General features: G+C 50.8%; 1 protein-coding gene across 2 annotated transcripts in view; it reads right to left on the bottom strand.

Moving 5' to 3' along the window:
* The window catches only part of CDCP1 (CUB domain containing protein 1), a 54,846-nt gene extending 28,755 nt beyond the window's left edge, over positions 1-26,091 (bottom strand). For both annotated transcript variants that reach the window (XM_042978747.1, XM_042978746.1), the window contains exon 1: positions 25,944-26,091. In XM_042978747.1, the coding sequence (XP_042834681.1) occupies positions 25,944-26,019 (76 nt within the window). In that variant the 5' untranslated portion in view covers positions 26,020-26,091. The remainder of the gene's footprint in view (positions 1-25,943) is intronic.
* Positions 26,092-26,540: the final 449 nt, after the last annotated feature.

A 26,540-nucleotide genomic window follows, 5' to 3' on the forward strand; every position in this document is an offset into this window, starting at 1 on the left:
CACCTGTGCGTTCTCTCTCTCTCTCAAAACTAAATAAAAACTTAAAATGAATCCAGATGCGTGTTCGGAAACCCAGTTGCCAGGCTTCCACGCAAGCGGTATATGTCAACCTTGTGTTCTTTTTCTGTAGTCGTAAAAATGTCTTACCACGTTATTGGTAAAAAAAAATTCCTGGAACACCCAGTCCCGGGAGGCATGGCATGCTCTCTCCGGCCTCCGACCCCGGGTCTCTGGTGGGGCTAATTCATTGCACCCAGTGTCTGGACTGCAGCCCAGCTTAGCCAGGTTATCACCTTCCTCCCCATTCTTACTTCTCTTCTGTCTCTGTTTACACCCTTTGGCCACAGCATTATTTCAAAATTCCTGACTCCAGGGGCACCTGGGTGGCTCAGTTGGTTAAACATCTGATTTCGGCTCAGGTCACGATCTCGAAGTTTGTGGGTTCGAGGGCCACGTCGGGCTCTGTGCTGTGAGTTCGGAGTCTGCTTTGGATCCTCTGTTTCCCTCTCTCTCTCTCTCTCTCTCTGCCCCTCCCCTGCTCCTGCTCTTTCTCTCTCAAAAACAAACAAGCAGTAAAAAACCAAATCCTGACTCTACAATTATTACGGTTATTTTAATTAAGTGTTAGACCCTAAGCAGCCCGGCAGTTGCCTAATGCTGGAGGTGGGGGCAGGGGATGGGGTTCCAGGGGGCAGAGGAGTCTTTGCAGGATGGGAGGACCATTCTGTGTCTTGACCATGGAGGTGACTGTGCGTTATACACAAATGCCACAATTCATAAAACTGTACACTTAAAATTGGTGAAGTTTGTTATATGGAACTTATGCCTTAATAAACTAAAAAGAGGGAAAAAAACGTGTGTTAGAAAGATTGTGTTATTACATAAAGTAGGCTCTTAATAAATGAATAAAGGAGTAGTCATGACCACAGTTAAAATATTGCTAAATAAAATCTTGGGGGTGGGCCTTGTTTCTCTCGTGGCATGTGTAATATTTTAAAATATCCCTAAATTAGATTTGGAGAACAAAGCTGATCTCACTACAATGCCTCCACTCAGCTTTTCTTTTTCTTTAAAAAAATTTTTAAAAAACATATTTATTTTTGAAGAGAGAGACAGACAGAGTGTGCGTGGGGAGGGGCAGAGAGGGAGACACAGAATCCGAAGCAGGCTCCAGGCTCCAGCTGTCAGCACAGAGCCGGACAAGGGGCTCGAACCCACGGACCGCAAGATCATGACCTGAGCCGAAGTCGGACGCTTAACCGACTGAGCCACCCAGGCGCCCCTATATTTTTTATTTTGGGTCAAAATAACGTAGATTTACATTCTAATTCATGCTGCAAACAAAGAAGATGAAGCTTTGAAAGGGTTAAGTGACTCACTTCCGTTGTCCTTTTATCATCTCACAATGTTTCTTTGTTCTGCCTCCCAGGTGACCCCGCCCCCGCCCCCCCCAGCACATTCTACTGCACAGCAGTGGTTCGTAGCTCTCCTTTAGTACCCCAGACCAGAGAATCTCCACCTGGCTTCCTCGCCCACAGGAAACACGTGCAAGAAAGCCAAGGCCCACCCATCTTTGCAGCAGGAAGGGACGATTTACATGACAGGCTGTTTCCTAAGGTCACAGCCAAGGACACATTACCCACAGGACAGCCCTCCTCATCTTCAGTGATGAATGTATTAGCAGAAGGGGGAGATGGGGAGCGAGAGGCTGATGACCCAACTTTGTACCCACTTGAAATCCAGAATCCCCCCTTCTCCGCCTCCCCCGCCCCCAGCCCTTCCATTCAGTGGCAGAGAGACCCCTCATTGCTTGAGTGAAATCACTTAAAACTCATCACAGAAGCTGGGAGCCTGAGAACGTCATGTTGCGTGCACATTTCTGTCTTCTGCATTCCCCACCATTAATCATACCATGAAATCGGAAATTCCAACACCGCGGAATAGATCTCAGCCTCCCACCACGGCCACCGCCCACCGGGTCAGCACATCTGAGTGTTTGACAGACGTGCTGTAATTTACAGAAAGTGGTTGGGTGGGGTGGGGGTGGGGGCTCCTGGGTAGCTCAGTCAGGTGAGCGTCCGACTTCGGCTCCGGTCATGATCTCACGGTTTTTGAGTTCGAGCCCCGCATTGGGCTCTGTGCTGACAGCTCGGAGCCTGGAGCTTGTTTCGGATTCTGTGTCTCCCTCTCTCTCTGCCCCTCTCCCACTCACACTCTGTCTCTCTCTGTCTCAAAAATAAATACACATTTAAAGAAAGTGGTTGGGCTTTTTCTTCTTCACCATCTCTTTCTTTTGCCTCCCCAGGAACTTGGTATCTCGCTGGTGTAGTAATTTTGGAAGATCTATTACCCAGGTTCACAGAAACTCAGACAAAGCTCCAGATTCTGGCGTGATTTCCAGGTCTTCCGAGTGGAAAGAACTCCAAGCCAAGTCAAGCCCAGCCTTGTGGAAAGCAGCGAGCGGGCTCGCGGGCTCCGGGCATTCGGGAAAGCTTGCAGGCGACAGGCTTGGGGTCATGAATCACACTTCTCTTCACTCTCCTGCCTTCCGACCACTCCTTATTAGGATAACTTCGCTAGTTTCTGCCTCACCAGCGGCATCTCAGGCGGGAATTTCCAATTGTTTTAATCACCATTCATTAATCACCATATCACAGGATATTATACAAACACCCCTGTTCTTTCTTCTCCTATCTCTTTGCAAGGGAAAGGCAAGGAAAATAAACCCAAAGAAGGGGATTCCACCAGATACACATCAGGGGACTTATCTGCTCCCAGATTTGTCCAATACAGGGTTTTTTTTTTTTTTTTTTTTTTTTTTTTAATGTTTATTTATTTTTGAGAGAAAGACTGTGAGTGGGGAAGGGGAAGAGAGAGACAGGGAGATACAGAATCTGAAGCAGTTTCCAGGCTCTGAGCTATTAGCACAGAGCCTGATGTGGGGCTCGAACTCACTAACTGTGAGATCACGACCTGAGCCGAAGTCGGACGCTCAACCGACTGAGCCATCCAGGCGTCCCTGAGATACAGTTTAAAAGACTGACGAATGTGATTTAAAACTTTTTCGATGGGTCATAACCAGCTGCCTCAATTCTGGGTGTGGTTCCCAGGGGGGGCTTGACTTCCACTCACTCTCTGTCCGCCCCCGACACCAAGCAGCTCCCAGCAGGGCCCGGGCCCAGCCTGGGCACCAGGAGACACCTATGATGCCCTGCAGGAGAGCCCGGGATGTCGAGGGAGACAGAACGCAGAAGCCAAGTGGCATAATCGTGAATCAGCATGGCTGATCAGTCACAGCCTGTGTGGGAGTCCGATTCCCAAGCAAGCCCATAAGGGGAAAAGCACTTCCGGCCACCACAGCCCTGTCCTCTCTGAGGAAGGTGTCACATTGCACGTCAACATCCCTCCCTCAAGTCTGCTGGCTGCGGCCGGCGTTTGCTCATCCATGGCGCGGATCCCTGCCTCTCAGGTCGAGCACCAGACAAAGCAGCGATTTGGTCTTAGGGGCCGGGTTTGCAAAATATATTTTGTTAAATTGTGGGTGATCCCTCAGGGCATGGGATCATGGGAGCCCGAGGAAGTGACACCAGCAGAAGGGACACCTCGCATCCACCCTGTGGGGACGCTCACACCATTTATACAACCTCTCCTGCTTTTATTCCCTGCAGGAAGCAGTAGCTGAATTCATGTACGTTGAATATACATTTGCTTGTCTGCCCCACCAGACCCTACCTGATAGTCAGTAACCTTAGGCACCAAGGAAAGTCAAGGTACTCTGGAGACGCTGAGGGTCAGCTATTAACTGTCTAGGGGTGGTGGTCCGGGAAGGCTTCACAGAGGAAGCACGACTTAAGATGGGTCTCGAAAAATAAATAGGGGTTTGCCAGTCAGGGACAGCGAGATGGGTGTCGGGAAGGATCGGGGGAGGCCAACAGCAGGTGCGAAGACAGAGGTATGAAGAACGTGGCTCCCTTGGGGCCACTCCATGGAGCTTGTTTTGGCTGGAGGCCCAGGGAAATGTGGGTAGAAGAGGCAGAGACAGAGGCAGGGGACAGGCTGGGAAGGGGCATGGTTGTGGCCAGGGAATTTGGGCTTCCCCAGTGGACCAGCATAACTTAGCAGCTTTGCATAATGGTTAAGAGCTGAGATTCTAGAATCTCCCTGCGTGGGATGGATTCCTGGCTCTACTGGCTGTGTGTCCTTGGACAAATTCCTTAGCTTCTCTGTGCCTCGCTTTCCTCATCTGCCAATGAGGATAATACAAGAGCCGTTGTAAGGATGAAAAGAGGTATTAATGTGCCAGGTAGTCGATCAAGGTTAGCTGCTATTGCTGTTGACAGTCTAAAGCCCAGGGCTGGGCGGGGGCGAGGGTGAGGCCGGTAAGGCACCTTGGGGCAAACCTGAAGGAGGGCATTCGCTCTCAGGGTTGTGCAAGCACGGAGGCCTCCTTAGATTTTCCACGCCTTCCCTGCCCTGGCCTGGCCCTATTCACTGCTTATCAAAGCCTTTCTGTAGGTGTTGACTCATTAGATTTCTGCAACACTTTGCAGCTCAGAGAAGTGACTTTCACTTCCCCATGTTTCCCAGACACGGGAGGCAGCTGGGACATGCTGGTTGGACCCCAGCACCCCTGCCCCGTCCATTCTACCACACCGAGCTGCCCTCCTGGAGGCTGTCAAGGTTGGTCAAGTCAACCAACGGAAGGAGGAGGAACTGCTGTTTTCCTCTCCTCCCCTCCTCTCCTCTCTTCTCTTTCCTTCCTTTCTTCATTTATTTTTGAGAGACAGAGACAGAGAGAGAGAGACAGAGACAGAGCACGAGCAGGGGAGGGGCAGAGAGAGAGGGAGACACAGAATCGGAAGCAGGCTCCAGGCTCCGAGCCGTCAGCACAGAGCCCGATGCGGGGCTCGAACTCACAAACCGTGAGATCATGACCTGAGCCGAAGTCGGACGCTTAACCGACTAAGCTCCCCAGGTGCCCAGGAGCTGCTGTTTCTTACAACGCGCAGTGAGTTGCTGATCGACACCAAGGAGCTGGGCATCACCACCAACATAACCTATTTAGTGGGGTCCGCTGTAGGGAGGGGGTGCCAGTCTGTCCTACCATCAAATTCAGAGTCTTACTGATCGGTGGACCCGGGGCAGTGAGGCCCTGCAGACAGTGGAGGGGATAACTGGTTTAGAACCCCCTATGTCCATCTGGCAGCGACCTGGCCAGGTCTGTTTACATACTGGTGAACTGAAGGGACTGTCTTCCCAATGGCAGGAAGTCACCCACCTGCCTACCCGGAAAGAGCGAATCTCTCACATCCACATAAACCAGGACACAACCCAAGGAACTAATCAGTCTCTCCTGAGTGAGAAGCCTCTGGAATCTAGGCACCTGGCTTGCCCAGGCGATGATTACAATGAATATTCAGCGACTGATTAGTATGGGCAGCCTTCGTGCTCGTATTCGGTGTTTAAAAATCTCCGCAACCATCCCACAGAGTGGGTGCTAACATCATCCCCCATTCTCCAAATGAGGAAACTGAGGCTCTGAGGGATTAAGGAATTTGTCCAGGTAGGGGTGGGGCCGGGTTTTGCAGCCATGCGGTATGACCCTGGAGCCCAGCACTTGCCAGATGAATACTCTGCAAACCTCGTCCTGCCCAGGGAGTTCCACACACGGCCAGGAACCTGGTGATGACAATGTCTTGCTCTCACCGACAAAGTCAGGACGGAGTAGAACATGTCCCAGCTGCTGTCTGTCCAGGGGGGGGGGGGGCGGATCTCCAGGATGTCAGAAGGGAAAGGTGTTTGTTTAAAACGGCTAAATAGGCACCCTGCATTATTAGAAATCATTCATCATGTCAAAGTACTTTGAAACTGTAGTCTGAATTTAAACTTCAGATTTAAAGTTCCCCAGGGGCGCCTGGGTGGCTCAGTCCGTTAAGCGTCCAACTCTTGATTTCAGTTCAGGTCACGCTCTCACGATTCGTGAGATCGAGTCCCACATCAGGCTCTGCTCAGACAGCTGGGAGCCTGCTTGGGATTCTCTCTCTCCCTCTCTCTCTCTGCCCCTTACTGCTCTCTCTCTCTCTCTCTCTCAAAAATAAATAAATAAACATTAAAAAATAGTTTTGGGGTGCCTGGGTGGCTCTGTCAGTTTAAGCGTCTGACTTCGGCTCACGTCATGATCTCACGGTTCGTGGGTTCGAGCCCCACATCGGGCTCTGTGCTGACAGCTCAGAGCCTGGAGCCTGCTTCCGATTCTGTGTCTCCTTCTCTCTCTGCCCTTCCCCTGCTCATGTTCTCTCTCTCTCTCTCTCTCAAAAATAAACATTAAAAAAAATAATAAAAAAAAGTTTACCGTTTCCATGGCTCTTAGAGCAATCCTAGAGGACACAGTAAACTGAAGTTCAAAGAACAATGTTACAAGGAACCTGTAACAGGGGTTGGGGAGTCACCTCGACTTGGGGAACAGTCTATCAAAACAGGGGGCTGTTGTGTCCACCCATCCATTGCCTAGTCTTAATTCCTAAACTCTTCAGGAAAGAAATTTATATGCACCGATGCAAGTTGTTTATTTTCTAAAGTAACTGAATGATCCTCTAAAGGGGATGCTAGCCATGGACAATTTTCGGGGCTTGTGTTTTGAATTATTTTTCTAACGTGGTGATCAGTGTGCATATCCAAACCCTTCTGCTGTATCCTTCTCTCTCTCTTTTTTTAATGTTTATTTATTAAAAAAAAATTTTTTTTTAACGTTTATTTATTTTTGAGACAGAGAGAGACAGAGCATGAACAGGGGAGGGTCAGAGAGAGGGAGACACAGAATCTGAAACAGGCTCCAGGCTCTGAGCTGTCAGCACAGAGCCTGACGCGGGGCTCGAACTCACGGACCGTGAGATCGTGACCTGAGCCGAAGTCGGCCGCTCAACCGACTGAGCCACCCAGGCACCCCAATGTTTATTTATTTTTGAGAGAGAGACAGAGAGTGCAAGGGGAGAAGGGGCAGAGAGAGGGAAACAGAGGATCCGAAGCGAGCCCCACGCTGACAGCAGACAGCCCGATGCGGGGCTTGAACTCACCAACCGTGAGATCGTGACCTGAGCCGAAGCGGGACGCTCAACAGCCTGAGCCTCCCAGGTGGCCCTGCATCCCTTCCCTTTTATGATCAAAGATGCACACCATATTAGAGATGCATGTGAGAGACGCACAACCAGGCTGTGGACGGTCTGGGCCCCGGTCTGGAGCAAATGCACACATCTACGTATAAATCGCTCTGGGACCATGGCCATTTTAAGGCTTCTTGCCAACCCAAAACATGGACTTGCACATTTAACTCCAGACTGAGTCAAAGTGCACTGGGCGAAGGAATGATCTCAAAGAGGGCCACAGAGGGAGGAAAATAATAACAGACTTTGAACATGGGAATTGCAGAATTAAGTAACACACATAACTCAGCTTATAACCACTGTAAATAACTCATGATGGTATGTTCCAATGCCATAAGGCCAGTTTGAACCACATTTCCATTTTATGAAATGTTAAAAAGATTCCTTCTGTCAGGCCCTGAAGTGTGAGCTAGCACGACTGTGAAAGTCAGTAAGGATCACAAGGATGGAGGGGGAAGAATCAAAGAAGAAGATTCTAAAACGCATCCGTATGTCTGCTCACGGACATATTCAGGACAGGAGGCCCATAGTTCCCTTTTCCCAACTGCTAAATGTTTACAAGTTGCTGAATCTCCACTTTCTTCGGTGTTCCTGCCCTAAAGCACTTTGTTCCACTGGCCCCACCTAACCACCAGGGAATTAGCTGTTCCCTAGCTGTCGGTTGAGCGGCCGACTCTTGGTGTCGGCTCAGGTCACGATCTCACGGTTCGTGAGTTCGAGCCCCATGTCGGGCTCTGTGCTGGCAGTGTGGAGCCTGTTTGGGATTCTCTCTGCCTCTCTCTGCCCCTCCCCAACTCCCAGTCTCTCTATCTCAAAATAAATAAATAGACTTTAAACCAAAACAATCTCGCGGTTCACGAGTTCAAGCCCTGCATCAGGCCCTGTATGGACAGCTCAGAGCCTGGAGCCTGCTTTGAATTCTATGTGTGTGTGTGTGTGTGTGTGTGTGTGTGTGTGTCTCTCTCTGCCCTCCCCCGCTCATGCTCTCTCTCTCAAAAATAAATAAACATTAAACAATTAAAACAAGAAAACAAAACAAAACAAAACAAACCCGGGGCACCTGGGTGGCTCAGTCGGTTAAGCGTACGACTTCGGCTCAGGTCATGATCTCTCTGCCCCTCCCCTGCTGGTGCTCTGTCTCTTTCTCTCCCAAAGATAAATAAACAGTAACAAAACAAAACAAAACACAAAGTGAGCAGCAAGATGGTTAAACAAGGATCCACACACAAAAGACTACATAGTGTATGATTCCGGTCATATCAAGTTCCAGAAGACAAAGCCAACCTATGCTGGCATAAGTCAGAACAGCGAATGCCCGGGGGACAGATATTAAGTAGGAAGGGGGAAGAGGAAAATTCTGGGGTGCTGTAAGGGCATACACACACATATAAATGTGTATGTATAAGTGTATATACATCTGGAAAATGTATCAAGCTGTATACTTAAGATTTACGTATCCTCGTGTGTGCCTCAATAAAACAGTTTTGAAAATTCAGAGAAACAATAGCTAACTGTTTGGAACGTGCTCTGATGAGAGACTCAACCCCCCCCTCCCCCACCCCGCTCTATCCTTCCAGGCGTGCACTAAACCCTCCTGAGTCCCTCTTTGTGACCGCAGGGTGCTGGGCACGGGGTCTTGTCCACACAACCAGAAGCGTAGCGAGTTAGGCTTGTGGAAGGGGGGACGCTGTGGGGTGTGTCCAAGATTTCCTCTAAGGCCACCGTTAGAAGCAGATACATCGGTACATTTACCAAGCAAGCCTGGGGATCGTAACATGTGCTCCACTCTTTTTTCTTCATTGTGGTAAAAAAATAAGAAAGAAAATGGAAAACGGGGCGCCTGGGTGGTGCAGTCGGTTAAGTGTCCGACTCCTGGGTTCAGCTCAGGTCAGGATCTCGCGGTTTGGGTGTTCGAGCCCCACGTCGGGCTCTGTGCTAACAACGCCAAGCCTGTTTAGGATTCTCTCTCTGTCCCTCTCCCTCTGCACCTCCCCTGCTCGTGCTCTCTCTCTCTCTCTCCTGTCTCTCAGAATAAATAAATAAACTTTGAAAAATTTGGGAAAAGAGTATTCATCCGTCTGCTACCCATGAATAAATCCCACACACGTCCCCCCCCTTTTTTAAATTGTGGTAAAGTAAGCATAACAGAAACTTTACCACGGTAGCCATTTAAAAAAAAAATTTAATGTTTACTTATTTTTGACAGAGAGAGAGAGACAGAGCGTGAGCAGGGGAGGGGCAGAGAAAGAGGGAGACACAGAATCTGAAGCAGGTTCCGGGCTCCGAGCTGTCCGCACAGAACCCGACACGGGGCTTGAACCCACGAACCGCGAGATCATGACCTGAGCCGAAGTCTGACGCTTAACCGACCGAGCCACCCAGGCGCCCCTGATTAATCACTTTAAAGGGTACAATTCAGTGGCATTAAGTCTATATATTCACGTTATTGTGAAACCACCCCCGCCACCCATCTCCAGAATATTTCCATCTTCCCAAACTGAAACTCTGTCCCCATTGGACACTAACTCCCCGTTCCCCTCCCCCAGCCCCTGGCGCCCACTGATCTTTCTGTCTCTATGGATTTGACTCCTCTAAGGACCTCGCATAAGTGGGAGGGGGACACTCACTAGTTGTCCTTTTGCGTCTCGCTCATCTCACCGAGCGTCACGTGGTAGGCGGGCTTTGCTTTTCAACCTGAGCATCGCTGACCGCTGATTTGAGTAACAACCCAAGAGTGAGCAAAAGGACACAGGCTCAAACTCATGGCTACACACGATATTCGCTTTGCGAGAAGGGGGAGGAAGCTTTCTCTGAACCGAAAAACGGTGTCAATAAACTAGGAGACTCAGAAGATGGGAAAAGGTTATGAAAAAAAGAAGCAGGAGCATTTCTCTGAAACGCGGCCGGTCAGAGCGTCCCTCAGCCTGCTAGCCACCTGCACTCAGCGACCCTGACCTTCCTGGTGCCGCAGGCCCAACAACGGGCTACGGTGACCAGTGTTCTGACAGGCCCGCATTCCTCGGCGATTAGCAACAATATCCATGAAGACGCTCTTACTTGTCCGAACAGAAGCCATGCGCTGGTTAATCTTAAAGTGAGTTTCGTTTAAAATGGGCTTTTCCAGAAGGTTATATCAGCCTCTTTCCATCTTATTATTCACTGTCCCTCAAAGATAATGTGAAGAGATGGGGGTAGGGAGGCAGCAGGGAAATGCCTCATTATGGAAACATCCACCTTTGAGGGGCGCCTGGGGGGCTCAGTGGGTTGAGCGTCGGGCTCTTGGTTTCGGCTCAGGTCATGACTCAGGGTTTGTGGGTTTGAGCCCCGCATCGGGCTCCATGCTAGTGGAGCCTGCTTGGGATTCTCTCTCTTTCTCTCTCTCAGAAATAAATAAATAAACTTTGGGGCGCCTGGGTGGCTCAGTCGGTTAAGCGTCCGACTTCAGCTCAGGTCACGATCTCCCGGTCCGTGAGTTCGAGCCCCGCGTCGGGCTCTGGGCTGACGGCTCAGAGCCTGGAGCCTGCTTCCGATTCTGTGTCTCCCTCTCTCTCTGCCCCTCCCCCATTCATGCTCTGTCTGTCTCTCTGTCTCAAAAATAAATAAATGTTAAAAAAAAATTTTTTTTTTAAATAAAAAATAAAATAAACTTAAAAAAAAAGATCCGTCTTTGATTTAGGTTGGCCTGCAGCTTTGCAGGTCCGTCATGAGGGAGCAGGGAGGGGCAGCAGGAGAGAAGGTTCTATTTGGGCCTGCCCTGTGCTGGGGGCCACTAGAGTCTTGACCTCTGTCACTCAGTCTGATGTGAGTAACCCTCCCTGCCTCATGAGCCCAGTCTCTGCGGTCATCGCCGGGGCCACGCTTGGCTGGGCCGCTTTGGACAAGCCACCTTACCTCCTTATTTTATTTTTTTAATGTTTATTTTTGAGAGAGAGACAGAGTGCAAGCAGGGGAGGGGCAGAGAGAGAGGGAGACACAGAATCCGAAGCAGGCTTCAGGCTCTGAGCTGTCAGCACAGAGCCCGACGCGGGGCTTGAACTCACGAGCTGTGAAATCATGACCTGAGCCAAAGTCTTGCTTAACTGACTGAGCCACCCGGGCGCCCCCCAACTTACCTCATTAAACTGCAGATTTCTCATCTGTAATATTTGGCCACAAACATGAACCACACGGGAGTTCTACAAGTACCTCAGTGAGACCACATGTGTAAGTGCAAAGAATATCACTTCCATCCACACAGACGGGACCAAGCCCCTGAGCCTCTGAACCTTGTGGTAGGCAGAATCTCAAGGTGACCCCAGAGACCCCGTGCCCTGTAGGTACTCCTCCCCTCGAGTGTGGAAAGGACTCCAAATATCAAGGCATATCATTCATGTGATTGATGTTGTAGGGCCAGGTCAACTTTATCCTGGTGGGCCTGACCTAATCAGTTGAACCCCTAGAAGAGTTTGGGCTTTTCCTGGAGAAAAAGGAATTCGCCTAGAGGTAGATTCTCTGTAGCTGGTTTTGAAGATGGCGGGGGCCACATGGTGGGAAGTTTGAGTGGCCTCTAATTGCTGTGAGCGGGAGTACCTTGGACTTACCCGCCACAAAGCACTGAATTCTGCTACAACCGTGTGAACGCAGAAGAGGAGCCGGGCTCTAGATGAGAACACAGCCTGGCCAACATCTTGATTTTAGCCTAGTGAGACTGAGCCAAGGAGCCATCCACATCTTATCTGGACTTTGTCATAGGCCACTAAGTTTGTGACAATTTGTTATGTGGCAGTAGAAAACCCGTGTAGAACTTGTAACCAGATAGGGTACCAGGCAGGACATGCTGAGCTGCTCAAGGAAAGGGGTTTGGATAAGTATACGGTACTGTCTAGGGCGCGGAACCTTCCCTTCTGAGCTGAGCTGCCGTTATGATGTGATGCCAAGTGGACAGCTTTGATGGAAGGGTACATCAGTGAGGATGTCTAAACACACTGTACTCACCGTAAAACGTTAGTATCCAGATGCTAGAAGGTGACAGGGAGGGTGGGTCAGAGGGAAGGGGGTGCTGTGGTCAAGAGGGCTCACGGCTGCTCATCTCACCTGGTCTTGTGGGCAGAGCCAGAGCAAGAAGAGGGTCCTCAGATGCCAACCAGATATCAGGGACAGATCCGGTGGGAAGCCTGGCCTTCATACCCCAAGAGCCCAGAGGCGTTAGGCTGTGTAGGGCTGGCCAAACGGAGGGGGCTTCTGGGAATGACGGCAGTAATTTACCACCCCATCTGTTCGGCACCTGCTATGTGCCAGATACTTCCTGTAGGTATCCTTTAGGTAAACTGTTCACATTCACAGCTGGGAAGATGCATGCCTGAGATTCAAACCCAGGACTGCCTGACGGCAAAGCCCACGCATGGCTGCTACTTCAAGACGTCCACCCTCAAGGTCATGGGCTGCTGGGCAGCCTGGGCCCAAGTGTTTGCCCCTACCCCACCCCCGTTAGAGAGGGGGCAGCAGTCAGAGGGACCTGCTTCCGTCTGTAGCACTCAATACCACCAACACAGAGAGAAGTGTGAGTGTTTGCTTTTCCGACACCCGCTCTGAATATCCACCCTGCCCTCTGCCCTAGTGCAGAGCAATCCACACAGCCTGACTTGGAGAATAAGTCTCTGAATGAAGCTCTCTCAAACGGCTACAGGCCAGGTCAATGAAGTGATTCCTCTGGTAGGCCGGGTAAGGTCAGGGTGAAACTGGCCAGCAAAGAAAGGCTGCACGCTGCAGGAAATCTTTGGGGCCAGACAGACGCGTGCTTTCCTCCCCAACGGGGGCTAGTGCAGGAGGTGTTACGTCCACAGGGAGGAACATTCTGGAATACGTTACATCAGAGGATGGTGATTCTGGAAGGTGTTGTGTCAACAAGGTCAACCACCACCGAAGGTGTCTCACCAAAGAGGAAGGTCGTTACGGAAGGTGCTATACCAACACGAACTGTTGCTACGGAAGGTGTTATGTCCATGAGGACGGATGGTATGGAAGATATTGGCACGGAAGGTCTTAAATCAAGAAGAATGGATATTATAGGGGCCCCGCCATCACGCAAAGAGTTAGATCAACAAGGATGGTCATATTGGCCAGTAGGGGACTAGCCAGCGATCTCAAGACAATTACGCTAAAAATTCAGGGACGTAAAAAACAAGGTCGAAGGACCATGAATGTTGAGATGAGGCTTTTGAGGAGCCTGGTTCCCAAGCACATCGTGTTGGCAGGTGGAAGAAAAGAGGCAGATGGTTAGCACTGAAAGGGAGGGAGAGACTGTGGTTCAGAGCACTTCCCTTTTCGTGAACCATATTCCTCACATCTGGAGTTGGTCCTACTGCTAAGTGCTATTTCCAAGGAAGGAAGGGGCGGGGGGGGGGGGGGGGGGGGAGATGGGAACAAATCCAGATAAAATCCCAGAGCGATGAGGCATTTAATCTTCATTTAACTGCATTCGGTTTTGCTCCTATAGCTGATCTCCAGTTGTAAATCACACTTTGAAGGATCACTCTTTTTTTAAAGTTTTAATTTAAATTCCAGTTAGTTAACCGGGCCGCCTGGGTGGCTCGGCCGGTTAGGCATTTGATTTCGGCTCAGGTCACGATCTCACGGGTCGTGAGTCTGAGCCCCGCATTCAGGCTCCGTGCTGACAGCACGGAGCCTGCTTTGGATTGTCTGTCTCTCCCCAGCCTGCACGCGTGCATTCTCTCTCTCTCAAAAATACACAAACGTTAAAAAAAATAAATTCCAGGGGTGCCTGGGTGGCTCAGTTGGTTAAGTGTCTGACTCTTGATTTCAGCTCAGGTCACGATCTCACGGTCGTGACGTCAAGCCCCGCGTCAGCGGACTCTGCACTGACAGAGCGGAGCCTGCTTGGGATTCTCTCTCTCTCTCTCTCCCACCTCTCTCTGCTCCTCCCGTTCCCCCCTCAAAATAAATAAATAAATAAACTGAAAAAAATGGATAAATTCCAGTGAGTTAACATACAGTGTAATATTAGTTTCAAGTGTACAATGTAGTGATTCAACAATTCTATACAACAGCTGGTGCTCATCACAGCAAATGCACTCCTTTTTAAAAAATGTTTTATTTATTTTTGAGACAGAGAGAGACAGAGCATGAGCAGGGGAGGGGCAGAGAGAGAGGGAGACACAGAATCGGAAGCAGGTTCCGAGCTGTCAGCACAGAGCCCGACGCGGGGCTCGAACGAGATCATGACCTGAGCCGAAGTCGGACGCTCAACCGACTGAGCCACCCAGGCGCCCCGCAAGTGCACTCTTTAATATCCATCGCTTGTCCCCCCACCCCCCCCCATCCACCTCTCTTTTGGTCACCATTAGTGTGTTGTCTATAGTTAAGGGTCCGTTTCTTGGTTTGCCTCTCTCTTTTTTCCCCTTTGCTCATTTGTTTGGTTTCTTAAATTCCACATATGAGTCAAATCCTACAGTATTTGTCTTTCTCTGCCTAACTTATTTTGTTTAGCATGATACTCTCTAGCTCCATCCACGCCATTGCTAATGTCAAGATTTCATTCTTTCCTCTCATGACTGAGTGATATTCCATTGTATATATACACCCCATCTTTATCTATTCATCAATCGACGAGCACCCGGGCTGTTTCCATACTCTGACTGTTGTAGATAATGCTGCTCTAAACCTCGGGGTGCGTGTATCCCTTGGAATTAGTATTTTTGTATTCTCTGGGTGAAGACCTAGCAATGTGATTGCTTCATCACAGGGTAGCTCTGTTTTTAACTTTTTGAGGAACCTCTATACTGTTTTCCAGAGTGGCTGCACCAGTTTGCATTCCCACCAGCAGTGCAGAAGGATTCCCCTTTCCCTGCATCCTCGCCAACACCTGTTGTTTCTTGTGTCATTGCTTTTAGCCATTCTGACAGGTGTGAGGCAGTATCTCGCTGTAGCTTTGACTTGCATTCCCCTGATGATGAGTGATGTTGAGCATCGTTTCATGTGTCTCTCGGCCGTCTGCGTGTTGAAGGATAGTGTTTTCCAGATAGTGGCTCACGTAGCAAGTTGTCCTTTTCGGAGATGGTGGCAGAATGCTCTCGAAATACCAGGACAACACAGTGGAATTACTGGTAACGAATGACAGAGCCACACTTTCACTCCAGGGCCAGCCTCATGGTTTCCTGTGATGGCCCACAGACCTCAGACACCAGGAGAACACCTTGTCCTCTGCCTTCTCTTTTCCTGTCTATGAAAGCTATTTTCCATCCCGTACCTTTACTGTGGTTTTTATACATATATATCTTTGAAGAGTAGTTATCACATTGGACAGTGTCTCAGACTCCTGCTTTCGGGGACCCAGGCAAGCAACGTAAACAAGAAAAGCCAACACAGTGTCTTTGCTGCAACAGAGGGTGCATGCTTTACTGAATACTTTGTAAGTCAGCTTTTTTTCCAACAGAACTGGGCCAAGACCTCTAGGCCACCAATTTGTAGCCCCTAGTTCCCATGTTTGAATCCCTTCTGCATGATGAGTCCCTGGAGAGCGAGGGACTGGTGGTTCCTACCTCTGAATGTCCACCGTCTAGCATAGGGGGCCTCCAAGATCTGTGGATGGATGGGGTTTATTACCAAATGGCCTAAGATTAGACTGGAACTTTCAAAGATTTTCTAGGCAGAAATCAAATTCTCTAGGCCTGCTCAGTGCTATGCTCTAAAAGCAGACAGGAGGGAAGCGTAGCAATTTCCTCTTCTAGAAATGTCGCTCCAAGTGGAGAAGGCAGCTTTGGTCATCAGTTCCCCAATTCCTAGTGACTTAATATTTCTACACAACCCAATTCCTGCAGGAAGCAACTGCAGACTTTTTGAAGACAGTATCTACATTCATGATATCTGTGTTTTCACAAAGCATTACTATTGATTGCTATACCCGTACCTGCCTTTGGATGTTTTCTTAATTTAAAACTACTTTTTTAATTTCAATTTTTTTAATGTTTATTTTTGAGAGACAGAGAGAGACAGAGCATGAGCAGGGGTGCGGTGGCCGGCGCCGGGGGCCGCAGAGAGAGGGAGATACAGAATCCGAAGCAGGCTCCAGCCTCTGAGCTGTCAGCCCAGGGCCTGATGCAGGGCTCGAACTCATGAACGGTGAGATCACAACCTAAACCAAGAGTTGGACCCTTAGCTGACTGAGCCACTCAGGTGCCTCTGTGTGTCTTCGTAAAGCTGAAAAATATGGTTTACATTTAGATTAAATAACACACGAAGCACAAGGTAAAAAAACAAACAAAACCCAAAAAAACAAAAATGAGTTTTGACCGCTAAAAAGTCTCACTCTTATCTTGAACCTGGTGTTCTTGCCAGGGGCAACCCCTGACACCGGTTTGCGTGTCCTTGTACAGGAAATCTGTGAATACACAAGTGTGTATCTATATGCCACCCCTATTTTATTTTATTTCATTTCCTTTTGCCAAAAGGCAACATGCTTTATTCACTGTTCTGAACCGTATGTTTTCCTCTCCATAATATATCTTGGGGGTCACCTCCCATCTGTACACCGAGAGCTACCCAGTGGCCTTATATGGCTGCGTAGCATCCACTGCTGGGATGTGCCATCATTTATTTAACCAGGCTTCTAATGATGGATGTTTGGGTTGTTTCCAGTCTCCAACCACCAGCACAAGGGGCAAACCATGCTTATCTAGGGTTTCAAGGCGCTGGTGGGGTACGCCTTCCCCGGGTCCCAGGTTCCTGGTCACGACTCGGGCTGTACTCCCCACACGGGGAGAGACCAGGGAGGCTGGGAGATGTTAATGCCAGGGGTTCGGCTACACTGGGTTGTGACGGGCTTCTGCAAGACGACCCAGCACCGTTCACAATTTGAAAAACATCTTCTGTGTTCTGACAAGTTGAGAACTTGCTCCCGACACGTTTAGCCCAAGGCTGAAGTGCCTGATAAGATTGTCAGCAACTTCTGGGCCAGTTGAGCAATCCTCCATCTCTCGGAGAGGATTAAAGGCAGGGGTCCAACTGGGCTTTTGCGGCCTGGCACCCTCCAGCCCAGTCTTGGAGTATGACACCTGCTCATGAGAACAGCTGTAATCCTCAGAAGCCTCCTGGGGTGTTCACATTCATGTCTCAGAATAATTGGGCCTGGCATTGAAGTTATAGAAAACTGGTCTGGTCAGTTCCCTGGTTAACAGGAAGTGTGTGTGTGTGTGTGTGTGTGTGTGTGCGTGTGTGTCTGTGTTCACTTGCAAACAGTTTTTAAAAACTTGTGCTAGTATCATTGAGGACAACTTCTTGCAGTTAAAAAAAAATGCTTATTTATTTTGAGAGAGAGAGAGAGAGAGAGAGGGAGAGAGAATCCCAAGCAGGCTTTACACTCAACGTCGGGCTCGATCTCACAACTGGCTCACAACCTGAGCCGAAATCAGGAGTTGGATGCTTCCCCAACTAAGCCACCCTGATGCCCCAACTTCTTGCGGTTTTTAATCCAGCAGCTTCTCTTCTAGGAACTTCTCCCAAGATGTCTTCACACGTGCCCAAAGTCAACTGCACCGGGAGAGTATCCAAAGCACTGTGTGGTAGCAGAAGCCCGAGAACAAGGTCAATTGTCTCCCACGAGCGACCAGGGCAGACTCTGCCCTGGCAGTTTGGTCCAGACTGCCTGCTGCTGCAAAACTCCAAGTTCTTCCTGGGCTCAGTTCAAGTTATCGAAGAAAATGGCAATTCTCCTTCACCGAGGAATGCGTTTCAGGCCCGACCTTAGTGCTGAGTGGTTTACAGCCGTGATTTCATTCGACCCACCCACGAGGTGCTGCGGTGTCCTCGTTTGGAACTGAGGACATAGTCCTAGGGAGGCTAAGTGACCAGCGCAAATTGTCTAGCTAGCAGGTGGTGGAATCAGGACACCCCGAAGCCTCTGATCTTCTGTCACCGAGGGTCAGAAGTATCCGCACTTCACTTAAAACTTCAAGAAAGCTACGCTGGGGCGCCTGGGTGGCTCCGTCGGTCGAGCGTCCGACTTCGGCTCAGGTCACGATCTCGCGGTTCGTGAGTTCGAGCCCCACGTCGGGCTCTGTGCTGACAGCTCAGAGCCTGGAGCCTGCTTCCCATTCTGTGTCTCCCTCTCTCTCTGCCCCTCCTCCCGCTTGCGCTCTGGCTGTCTCTCTCTTTCTCAAAAATAATCATTAAAAAAGCAAATTAAAAAAAAAAAAGAAAGCTATATCATCTGTGCTTATGGGACAGTTTTAATTTATTCTGGCAAGATGTTTCCAAATTTATTACTTATACACGTTCACATGTTGCAGCGAGGTGTTTAATGGCCTCAGGGTCGTGAGCTGTGTGTCCATCTGGCAGGATGGACAGCTGGTCCAAGAGGGCGGCCCCTCCCTGGCAAAGTCAGACCAGAGAGGTTTCCAGTGGTGCCCTTGTCTTGGGCTCCACTCGGGAGAGAACTGAGACGTGCATATTATTTTTTAAGTCCAGTACCCGAAGAAAGAGCTTCTAATTTCCTACAAGTTTGTGAAGTGAGGGTCAATTCTGATACTCTATTGCCTTCTCTTGCAAATTCAGCATCACAATGTAGAGAAAACCAAACCCAACCAACCCGGTTAGGAGACGGTGGGGCAATGGTGGGTCAAATGGGGAGAACACGTGGGATAACATGGAGTCCTTGTCACCGTCCTTACTGCTACCGACGAACTGTCCTTTGTACAAGAGGACTCTGCTGAGCCACCCCAAGAGGCCAGACCCTTTTGGTGGGGCGTCCTTCCCGTCTTTTTTCCTGAGCTCCTATGAGATACAGACAGAAGGACAGCAAGCTGACACGAGTCGCCCTGCACACACATGACTTTACTCCCTGCTTCCTTCATTGTATCACAAGCAAGTCCTTGTCGTTTCCTGGCGATTCCCTTGAAGGTTTCCAGAAGCGGGATTGCATTCCTGCGGACCCACCCACACCCCCATCCACTGCCTCCTGAGCACACGTTTTTGGGGGACCAGCAGAGACTTAGTGAAGACCCCAGGTCCTGGCCTGAGGTAGAGACCCCGGCCGGATACCAGGGAGGTCTCCCCCACCCCCTGCAGGGACACAGAGAGCTGTGGTTCCCTCTGCCCATCCACACTCTCTTTTTTCTACTTTCCAGGACCCAGCTTCCCTCCTCTTCTTCTTCTGTCTGATTTGCATCAGAGCTGGAGCCAGAAGATCTGGGAGTTAGCACTTCTGGTCCTCAGCCCCTTCCAACAGTGCGACTTGAAGAAGTCATCTAACTTCTTTAAAAATTTTTTTTAATGTTTTTTATTTATTTTTGAGAGAGCGCACGAGAGAGACAGAGTGGGCGGGGGAAGGGCAGAGAGAGAGGGAGACACAGAACCTGAAGCAGAGATTATGTCTGTCAGCACAGAGCCCGACACGGGGCTTGATCTCACGAACCGTGAGATCATGACCCGAGCCGACGTCGGACACCCAACCGACCGGGCCACCCAGGTGCCCCAGAAGTCCTCTAACTCCTCTGTGCTCATTCCCTCCTAAAAAGACTCGCTTTGATGGTTGACCCGGAGTACCTATCTGTTCATTCCACATGCAATTTATTCAATGCTAGCTATGTGCCAGGCACAGTTCTAGCCAGAAACTTCACGGGGGTTGGATCCGAACCTGCCTGAGCTGTTCCCTCAGCTCAGGGGTCTCCAGCAGGTCCACAGATCAGCTTCGGCAGAAAAGATTAGGGCTGGTACTTCCTCTGCATGGTCCAAGCCCCTATGTCAAAGACCGGAAAAGCGAGGCCCAGAGAGGCGAGGCGACTCTCCCAAGTCATAAAGCTCGCTGTCGATAAGACTTGAGGTTACAGCCACGCGTCCTCACTCTTAAGTGGGGTGCTCTCCCCACTTTGCCCACGGTCTTGCCAACTGGACAACGCTAACTTCTTCCGGGGTCCCATCGAGACGACATTCCGGTCTCCCTTCCACTGGGATGGGGCCAGGCCACTGATCTGGAGCCAAGAGAACGGCCACACAACGGATGTGAAACGGCTTCCGTGCTCAGGCGTCAAGACTCCCACGGGAGCCCCTCTGCACTCTTCTTCCTTCCGTGTGACGTGGATGAGCACGGAGGACAGGACACATGCTGAAGGCGGCAGAGACAGGAAGTCAAAGGACCCTGGGTCCTCATCACTGCTTGGAGGAGGTCCCCTGTTTGGGGTCTCATCTGAGCAAGAAATAAACACCTGTCGTGTGTGAGCCATCGCACACGGTTGGGTTTGCGGCTTAGTCTTACGCCTGCCGCCGCTAGACTCGCCGATGTCAAAGTCAGCAAGAACGAACGTGACGCAGTGCAACTCGACGTAGACCCGGGAGGAGCTCCCAGGGCCCATGCCTGTCCTCAAGTCTTCTTGAGCACGTCATCAAAAGTCAATATTTAAAAGGAAGTTCAAACCGTTTCTCTTAGTAAAACTTACGGTTAGTTTCACCTGGAAGGAAGGAAGGAAGGAAGGAAGGAAGGAAGGAAGGAAGGAGGGAAGGAAGGAAAGAAGGGAGGAGAAAACGGCAGTGCGGGGAGGGACAGAGCCTGGGCTCTGAAATGAGTCTGCCCAGGTTCACGGATGGCACCCCCGCTTATTAGCTGTGACCTTGGGGGAGTTGCCTCACTTCTGTGACTCACTTTCCTCCATTTGTTCCCTGACACTTTCTGTACAAACTCTTTGACCCAGTAATTCCCTCCTCCGGGGAGTGCACCCACAGATACGCTAGTCTATATTCCTAAAAAAGACAACTGCAAATATGGCAACTGAAACTCTCTATAAACACAAAAGACTGGGGGTGCCTGGGTGGCTCAGTCGGTTGAGCGTCCGACTTCGGCTCAGGTCATGATCTCACGGTCCGTGAGTTCGAGCCCCGCGTCGGGCTCTGTGCTGACAGCTCGGAGCCTGGAGCTTGCTTCGGATTCTGTGTGTCCCTCTCTCTCTGCCCCTCCCTGACTCATGCTCTGTCTGTCTGTCTCTCTCTCTCAAAAATAAACATTAAAAAAAAATTTAAAAACAAAAGACTGGAAACAACCCAGCAGTAAGAGGCTGGTGACACCACACGGCATGCCCACGGCCAGGAATATTATGTGGCCATCAAAAAGAATGGCAGCCCCCATATGTTCTGATATGCAACAAGATGGACTGCTAAGTGAGCAAACTCCAGAAGCATATGAGACACATCCCATACCATATACCGTGGTTATGGTCTGGCTGTGTAAAGAAGGGACGTACGCATATTTATGAGGTTGTGCTTGCATAGAATTGCTCAGGAACAATGCACAAGAAACCGTGGCTGCTTCTGGGCAAAAGCCCGGGGTCAGAGGTGGAAGGGGACATACTTCTTCCCACGTACCCTTTTGTACAACTGGAATTTTTGTTACCATGTACAGGTGTTTCGAAGCACAGTCTTTAAACTGAGTATTAAAAGCACATACACATCCGCAGAACAAATATGAACACAACACTCAGTGTTTTGTTTTAAACATTAAAAATTTTTTTTTCATGTTTATTTTTTGAGAGAGAGAGAGTGTGAGCAGGGGAGGGGCAGACAGCGAGGAAGACACAGAACCCAAAGCAGGCTCCAGGCTCTGAGCTGTCTGCACAGAGCCCGATGGGGGGGCTCGAACTCATGAACTGCGAGATCATGACCTTAGCCGAAGCCGGACGCTTAACTGACTGAGTCCCCCAGGTTCCCCTGTATATATATGGCTTTTGGAAATACCATATTTCCAAATGGGGGTTGGGGTTGTTACCATGTCTCCCGTGTGAAATCGTGAGACGCAGGGCATCGGTTAGTGTGTTTATGCAGCATGTGTGGTTTTAAAGAAAACATCACTGACGGTAAACGGGAGATGCTTGCACATAAAACACTCAGAAGGGCGGCTGCCGCAGAGCAGTACGTGTTCGCTATTACAAGCAGTGGTTAGTGATTTTTAAAAACGATGTCCTGAAATACAAACTCAAGGCCACAAAGGGGTGAGGTAGGAAACCTGGCTCTCCCGGCCCGATTGTCTAGAACGTTGCCAGCTGCCTGGGAGAAGGTGACGGGCTAATTACAAGGCTGTAGGAAGTGGTTTGAAATAATTTGTGGGAGAATTTTTATCACTTAGAATGATAATTAAAGGGTATGAACTGTTCTTCATCACTCAGGTGGACAGCCTTAGCCATGGGTCTTCCCTAGCAGGGGTCCTGACCTCCCCGCTGCCCCATCCACCTTGACCACAATCATGAATCCTGACCAGCAAACCCCACCCTCGCCCCCGTCCAAACCCGCAGGTGAAGCTTGTGTTATAAGTCAAGGGGCTCCATTCTGTTCTGTGTGTGTGTGTGTGTGTGTGTGTGTGTGTGTGTGTGTGTCAGCAACATAATCGCTTAGCTGGGGTGCTCCTAAGATTCTCGAACATCCACCAACACCGTTCAGACCCAGCTTGCTGCACTAGAGGGAGGAAAAGGCTTCTTCTTCCATAGATGTCACTGACATCTATGAGGACGGCCTGATAGTGTGGGAACCTGGGACTGGCACACGCCGGCCCGAACGTACACCAGGACCACAGGACGAGCTCTCCATAGGGCCACAAGGCGGGATGTCTCCAAAGCCTGAGCATTTTCTCTACTCTCCATGCCAGCAATTCTATTCCCAGAGTTTCAGTCAGACAGGATCGTCAAGGAAGTGTGCAGAGCGATATAGCCGACAAGAACTCATGCTCGGATACATCAAAATGGGACAATCCAGCTTCTATTTTATAACCTCGGCAACACAGAGACGACATCATCTGATGTCATTATAGAATCCGCACCACGTCACTTTCGATGTCTTTTCACTGAACAGACCTATCAAAATGGACACAGGCAGTCGGTCCCCTACTGTTGGACACATTCTGTTTTTTTTAGCAGGAAAAGTGGGAAGCCGCCTAAATGTCCACCTGTGGGGGGCTGGTTAAAGCCATACGATGGATGGTCCCAGGTCTGGTTTTGGGCGCACACACGCACACGATAAGACTGTACCAAAGTGACCAATGTGCTTTGCTTACAGATTATTTTTTTTTTTTCATTTTGGTTATATTTATTACCAATTTTTCTACAGCAACTATATACTACGTGAGATATTTTAATTGCTGCTTTCGACCTTCTTCTCCTACGTTGATAGCCCGGGAGAACCCCCCAGAAGAGCGTGGAGGGGGGCAGGCTTCGTTCTTCACAGACAAAATGGCAGCATCTGAGGTGAACCCTGAGGCTGACGGGCCAGCATCAGAGCACATCCTCCGGGTCAGCAGAGTGGCCCTCTCTGACCCTGAACCACGAAAATCTGTGGGGGTGAGGGAGACTCATCACTCCTACCAGTTACACATTCCAGACAACAGCTACCAGCTGCTCATTTGAATCCAAAGAATGACGAAGACGCAGACTCATCCGGGGTCAGCGAACACATCATTTGATGCTTGCTCACATTTCTGGTGAAACACGATGGCGGCAAGAATGGGGTCACCGAACCCAGACTCTGGTATCTCAGCAATTCTCTCTTTTTAAAAAAAAATTTTTTTTTAATGTTTGTTTATGTTTCAGAGAGACGGAATGCAAGTGGGGGAGGGGCAGAGAGAGAAGGAGACACAGAGTCCGAAGCAGGCTCCAGGCTCCGAGCTGTCAGCACAGAGCCCGACGCGGGGGCCTTGAACTCGTGAACCGCGAGATCATGACGGGAGCCGGAGTCGGAGGCTCAAAAAAACCGAGCCGCCCAGGAGCCCCACTCAGCAATTCTTCAAAAGCCAGGAAGTCGAGGTTTTTACCACGGTTCTGATTCCAACTTAACCAGTCCTTCACTCTTGGAAGTGGGGGAGCGGGGGGTTACACCACACTCACCCCAACACATCACACCAAGACATTAACTTTCCCTTTGCAGTTCAGTTCTGCAGGGACACCAGCTTCATTCATGTTCACTAGGCCGTCTTCATTAAGAGAGCTCAGGGATTTAAAAAACAAACCCACTGTGCCGGGCTCTCCGGCTTTTTCCATCTTCTCTGGACAGGCTCCAGGAACTTCTCAAAGACCCCTACCTGTTAGGCCAACCCCAAGACGTCAGGCAAAGCGGCCGTCCTCTGAAACGGCTCCAACCTCCAAGACGCAGCCCCCAGTTCAGGCCAGGGAGGTGGCCACACACAGCCAATTCCGGAGACCACAGGAAGATTTTGGAAAGTGAGGTGGGAAGTCCCTAGGCTTCCCCGTATTGATACCTGAACCATGAGAGCTCGCTCCGACAGTCAACAACTTCCTAGAAGAAAGCGACAGTGCTGTAGGCCAAAGTGGCAGCGTCTCCAGGCCAAAGAGAGAAATCAGTTAACAGAGGCCCGTTCAGGCCAGCCTGTCATCCTTGGCATTGGTAATGCCTTGATTTACACCATATTCTTACTGGGGGACTCCTGGTCATCACAGACAACGGGAAACACCTCAGACAATTCCTAGTTTCAGTACAGCTCCCAAGTGTGATGGGCACACATTTTTCTCTCACACACATTTACACGCATTTTCACCGGCGGAATCACTCTTTATTCTTAGACGGATTTTTTTTTTTCTTCAAAGGAAATCTTGAAAATGCAGTCTTCCGGTAAATTTGTATTACAAGAGATATGCATACGGGCACAAGGCTTTAAATGTGGTCTTAAAATGGTCTAGGGAATGTACAGTAAGTAATATGTCACCTGATGCCGTTGGAGAAAGGAACCAGGAAGCTTTCCTGTAGGTTTGCAATGACGGCAGTTGCCAGAACGCCAAAGTCCACCACGCCCGCTTCGTTTTATTCCTGAACTAAATTTACCCTAATCTACCTACCCGCCGAATACAAACGCCCCCTTAGGGGCACCAAAGAATAATCCAAGACCCCACTCGCCTCCCGGATAACTCTTTAGAAATCACAAAACCTGGGCTAGCCTCAGGAAAGGCTTCGAATCAAGTTCTTACACGAAGAACCCCGGTTATTTCTACGTTTCGATCTACTTCCAGAGCCCGCAGGCACAGGAGCGCGCACCCGCAGCGGGGAGGCGGCGGTCCCAGCGCACAACGGAATCAACTGGAAATTCACACACCTCTCCGGAACGTCCCCTCGCCGACCCCCTCGCGGGGTCAAAGTACAAACACTACCCTGAGGCACGAGGGGCGGGAGCTCACCGCCCCCGTGGCAAGAACGCCGGGACCCTTCTCCAGCCTGGCGCTTCCATTTTCAAATTAATTTTCCGGAACTTCGAGAGCGCTAGAATGGGGCGTGCGGACCGGGAAAAGGGTGATCCCGTGCGCTACCGGGGCCAAACCGCTGTTTTCTTGCCCCTTCTTCCAGCCCCAGATGAGGAGGTAGAGGGTGGGCCGAGAGAGGAAAGCTCCCTCCCCACGGCCAGCCCCGGCGCCCCCCAAGCACTCAGGTAAAGCCCCCGATGCGCGGCAGGTCCCTGGGCCTCAGCTGGGGCGCGCGCTTTTCTCTTCCTGAGCCGTCGGCGCCGGGCTCATCCCCGCGACCGCCGGGCTCCCCGCTCGGGGACACTCCCATGTGCCGCGGCCTGCGCCCAGGGCGAGGTCGCTCGAAATCCAGGAGGGCACGGCCACTTTGCCCGACGCGGCGCGCCCAGGCGCCGGGCGGTCCCGGGGACCCCGCGCCGTCCATGCATCCCGACTGTGTCGCCCCCACCCCGGCTCAGCATCCCCCGCACCTTGCTTCCTTCTGCGCCCCCCGCACGCTCCGCCGGGCGCCCGCTCTCCGGCCGCTTCCACCGCCCAGCTACACCCGCTACCGCCGCACCGCACTCACCAGCTCCCGGGCGCACGGCGGCGAGCAGCAGGACCCCCAGCAGTGCGATTGTGGCCCCGCGGGTCTGGCCGGCCATGGCTCCGGGGCGCCTCGGCCTCGGCGGGGGAAGCGGCTGTGGCCAGTGGCTCGGAGCGGCGGCCGAGGGCGCCTGAGCCTGGCACCGGCTCCTCCCCGGCTAGCTCACCTGCGGGCGGGCGAGCCCGGGCTCCGCCCTGCGCGGGCGAGCACGAGTTGGGCCGGCCTGTCCCCTCCTCTGTCTCCTCCTCCTCCCCTTCCTGCCGCTGCCGCCCGCCTCTCCCTCCCAGGGTGCCGGGACTTGTTGCCACTTTCCCGCGCTAGTCTTTCCTCCCAAGGCCGAGAGTGCTCAAGTCTTTGTGCCTACAGGCACAAAGGTCGCCTTTGGAGAAGCCGATCCGCTTTCCTTTCACTGTCCAGGCGGCAGGGAGGCCCTTGTGAGCCCTGTTTTGCACGGGAATCCTATTTGTGCGTCACCCAAGCCCTGGTTTCTCGTGGGCTCGCTCCTCTCCTACCTGCTTTGGGCTCGCAAGACTTTAAAGCCGGTCCGCCGTGCCCGTTTGCAGAACTGCGACTCTGCAG

Source organism: Panthera tigris, chromosome A2 (genome assembly GCF_018350195.1).
Source record: "Panthera tigris isolate Pti1 chromosome A2, P.tigris_Pti1_mat1.1, whole genome shotgun sequence".
Taxonomy (NCBI): domain Eukaryota; kingdom Metazoa; phylum Chordata; class Mammalia; order Carnivora; family Felidae; genus Panthera; species Panthera tigris.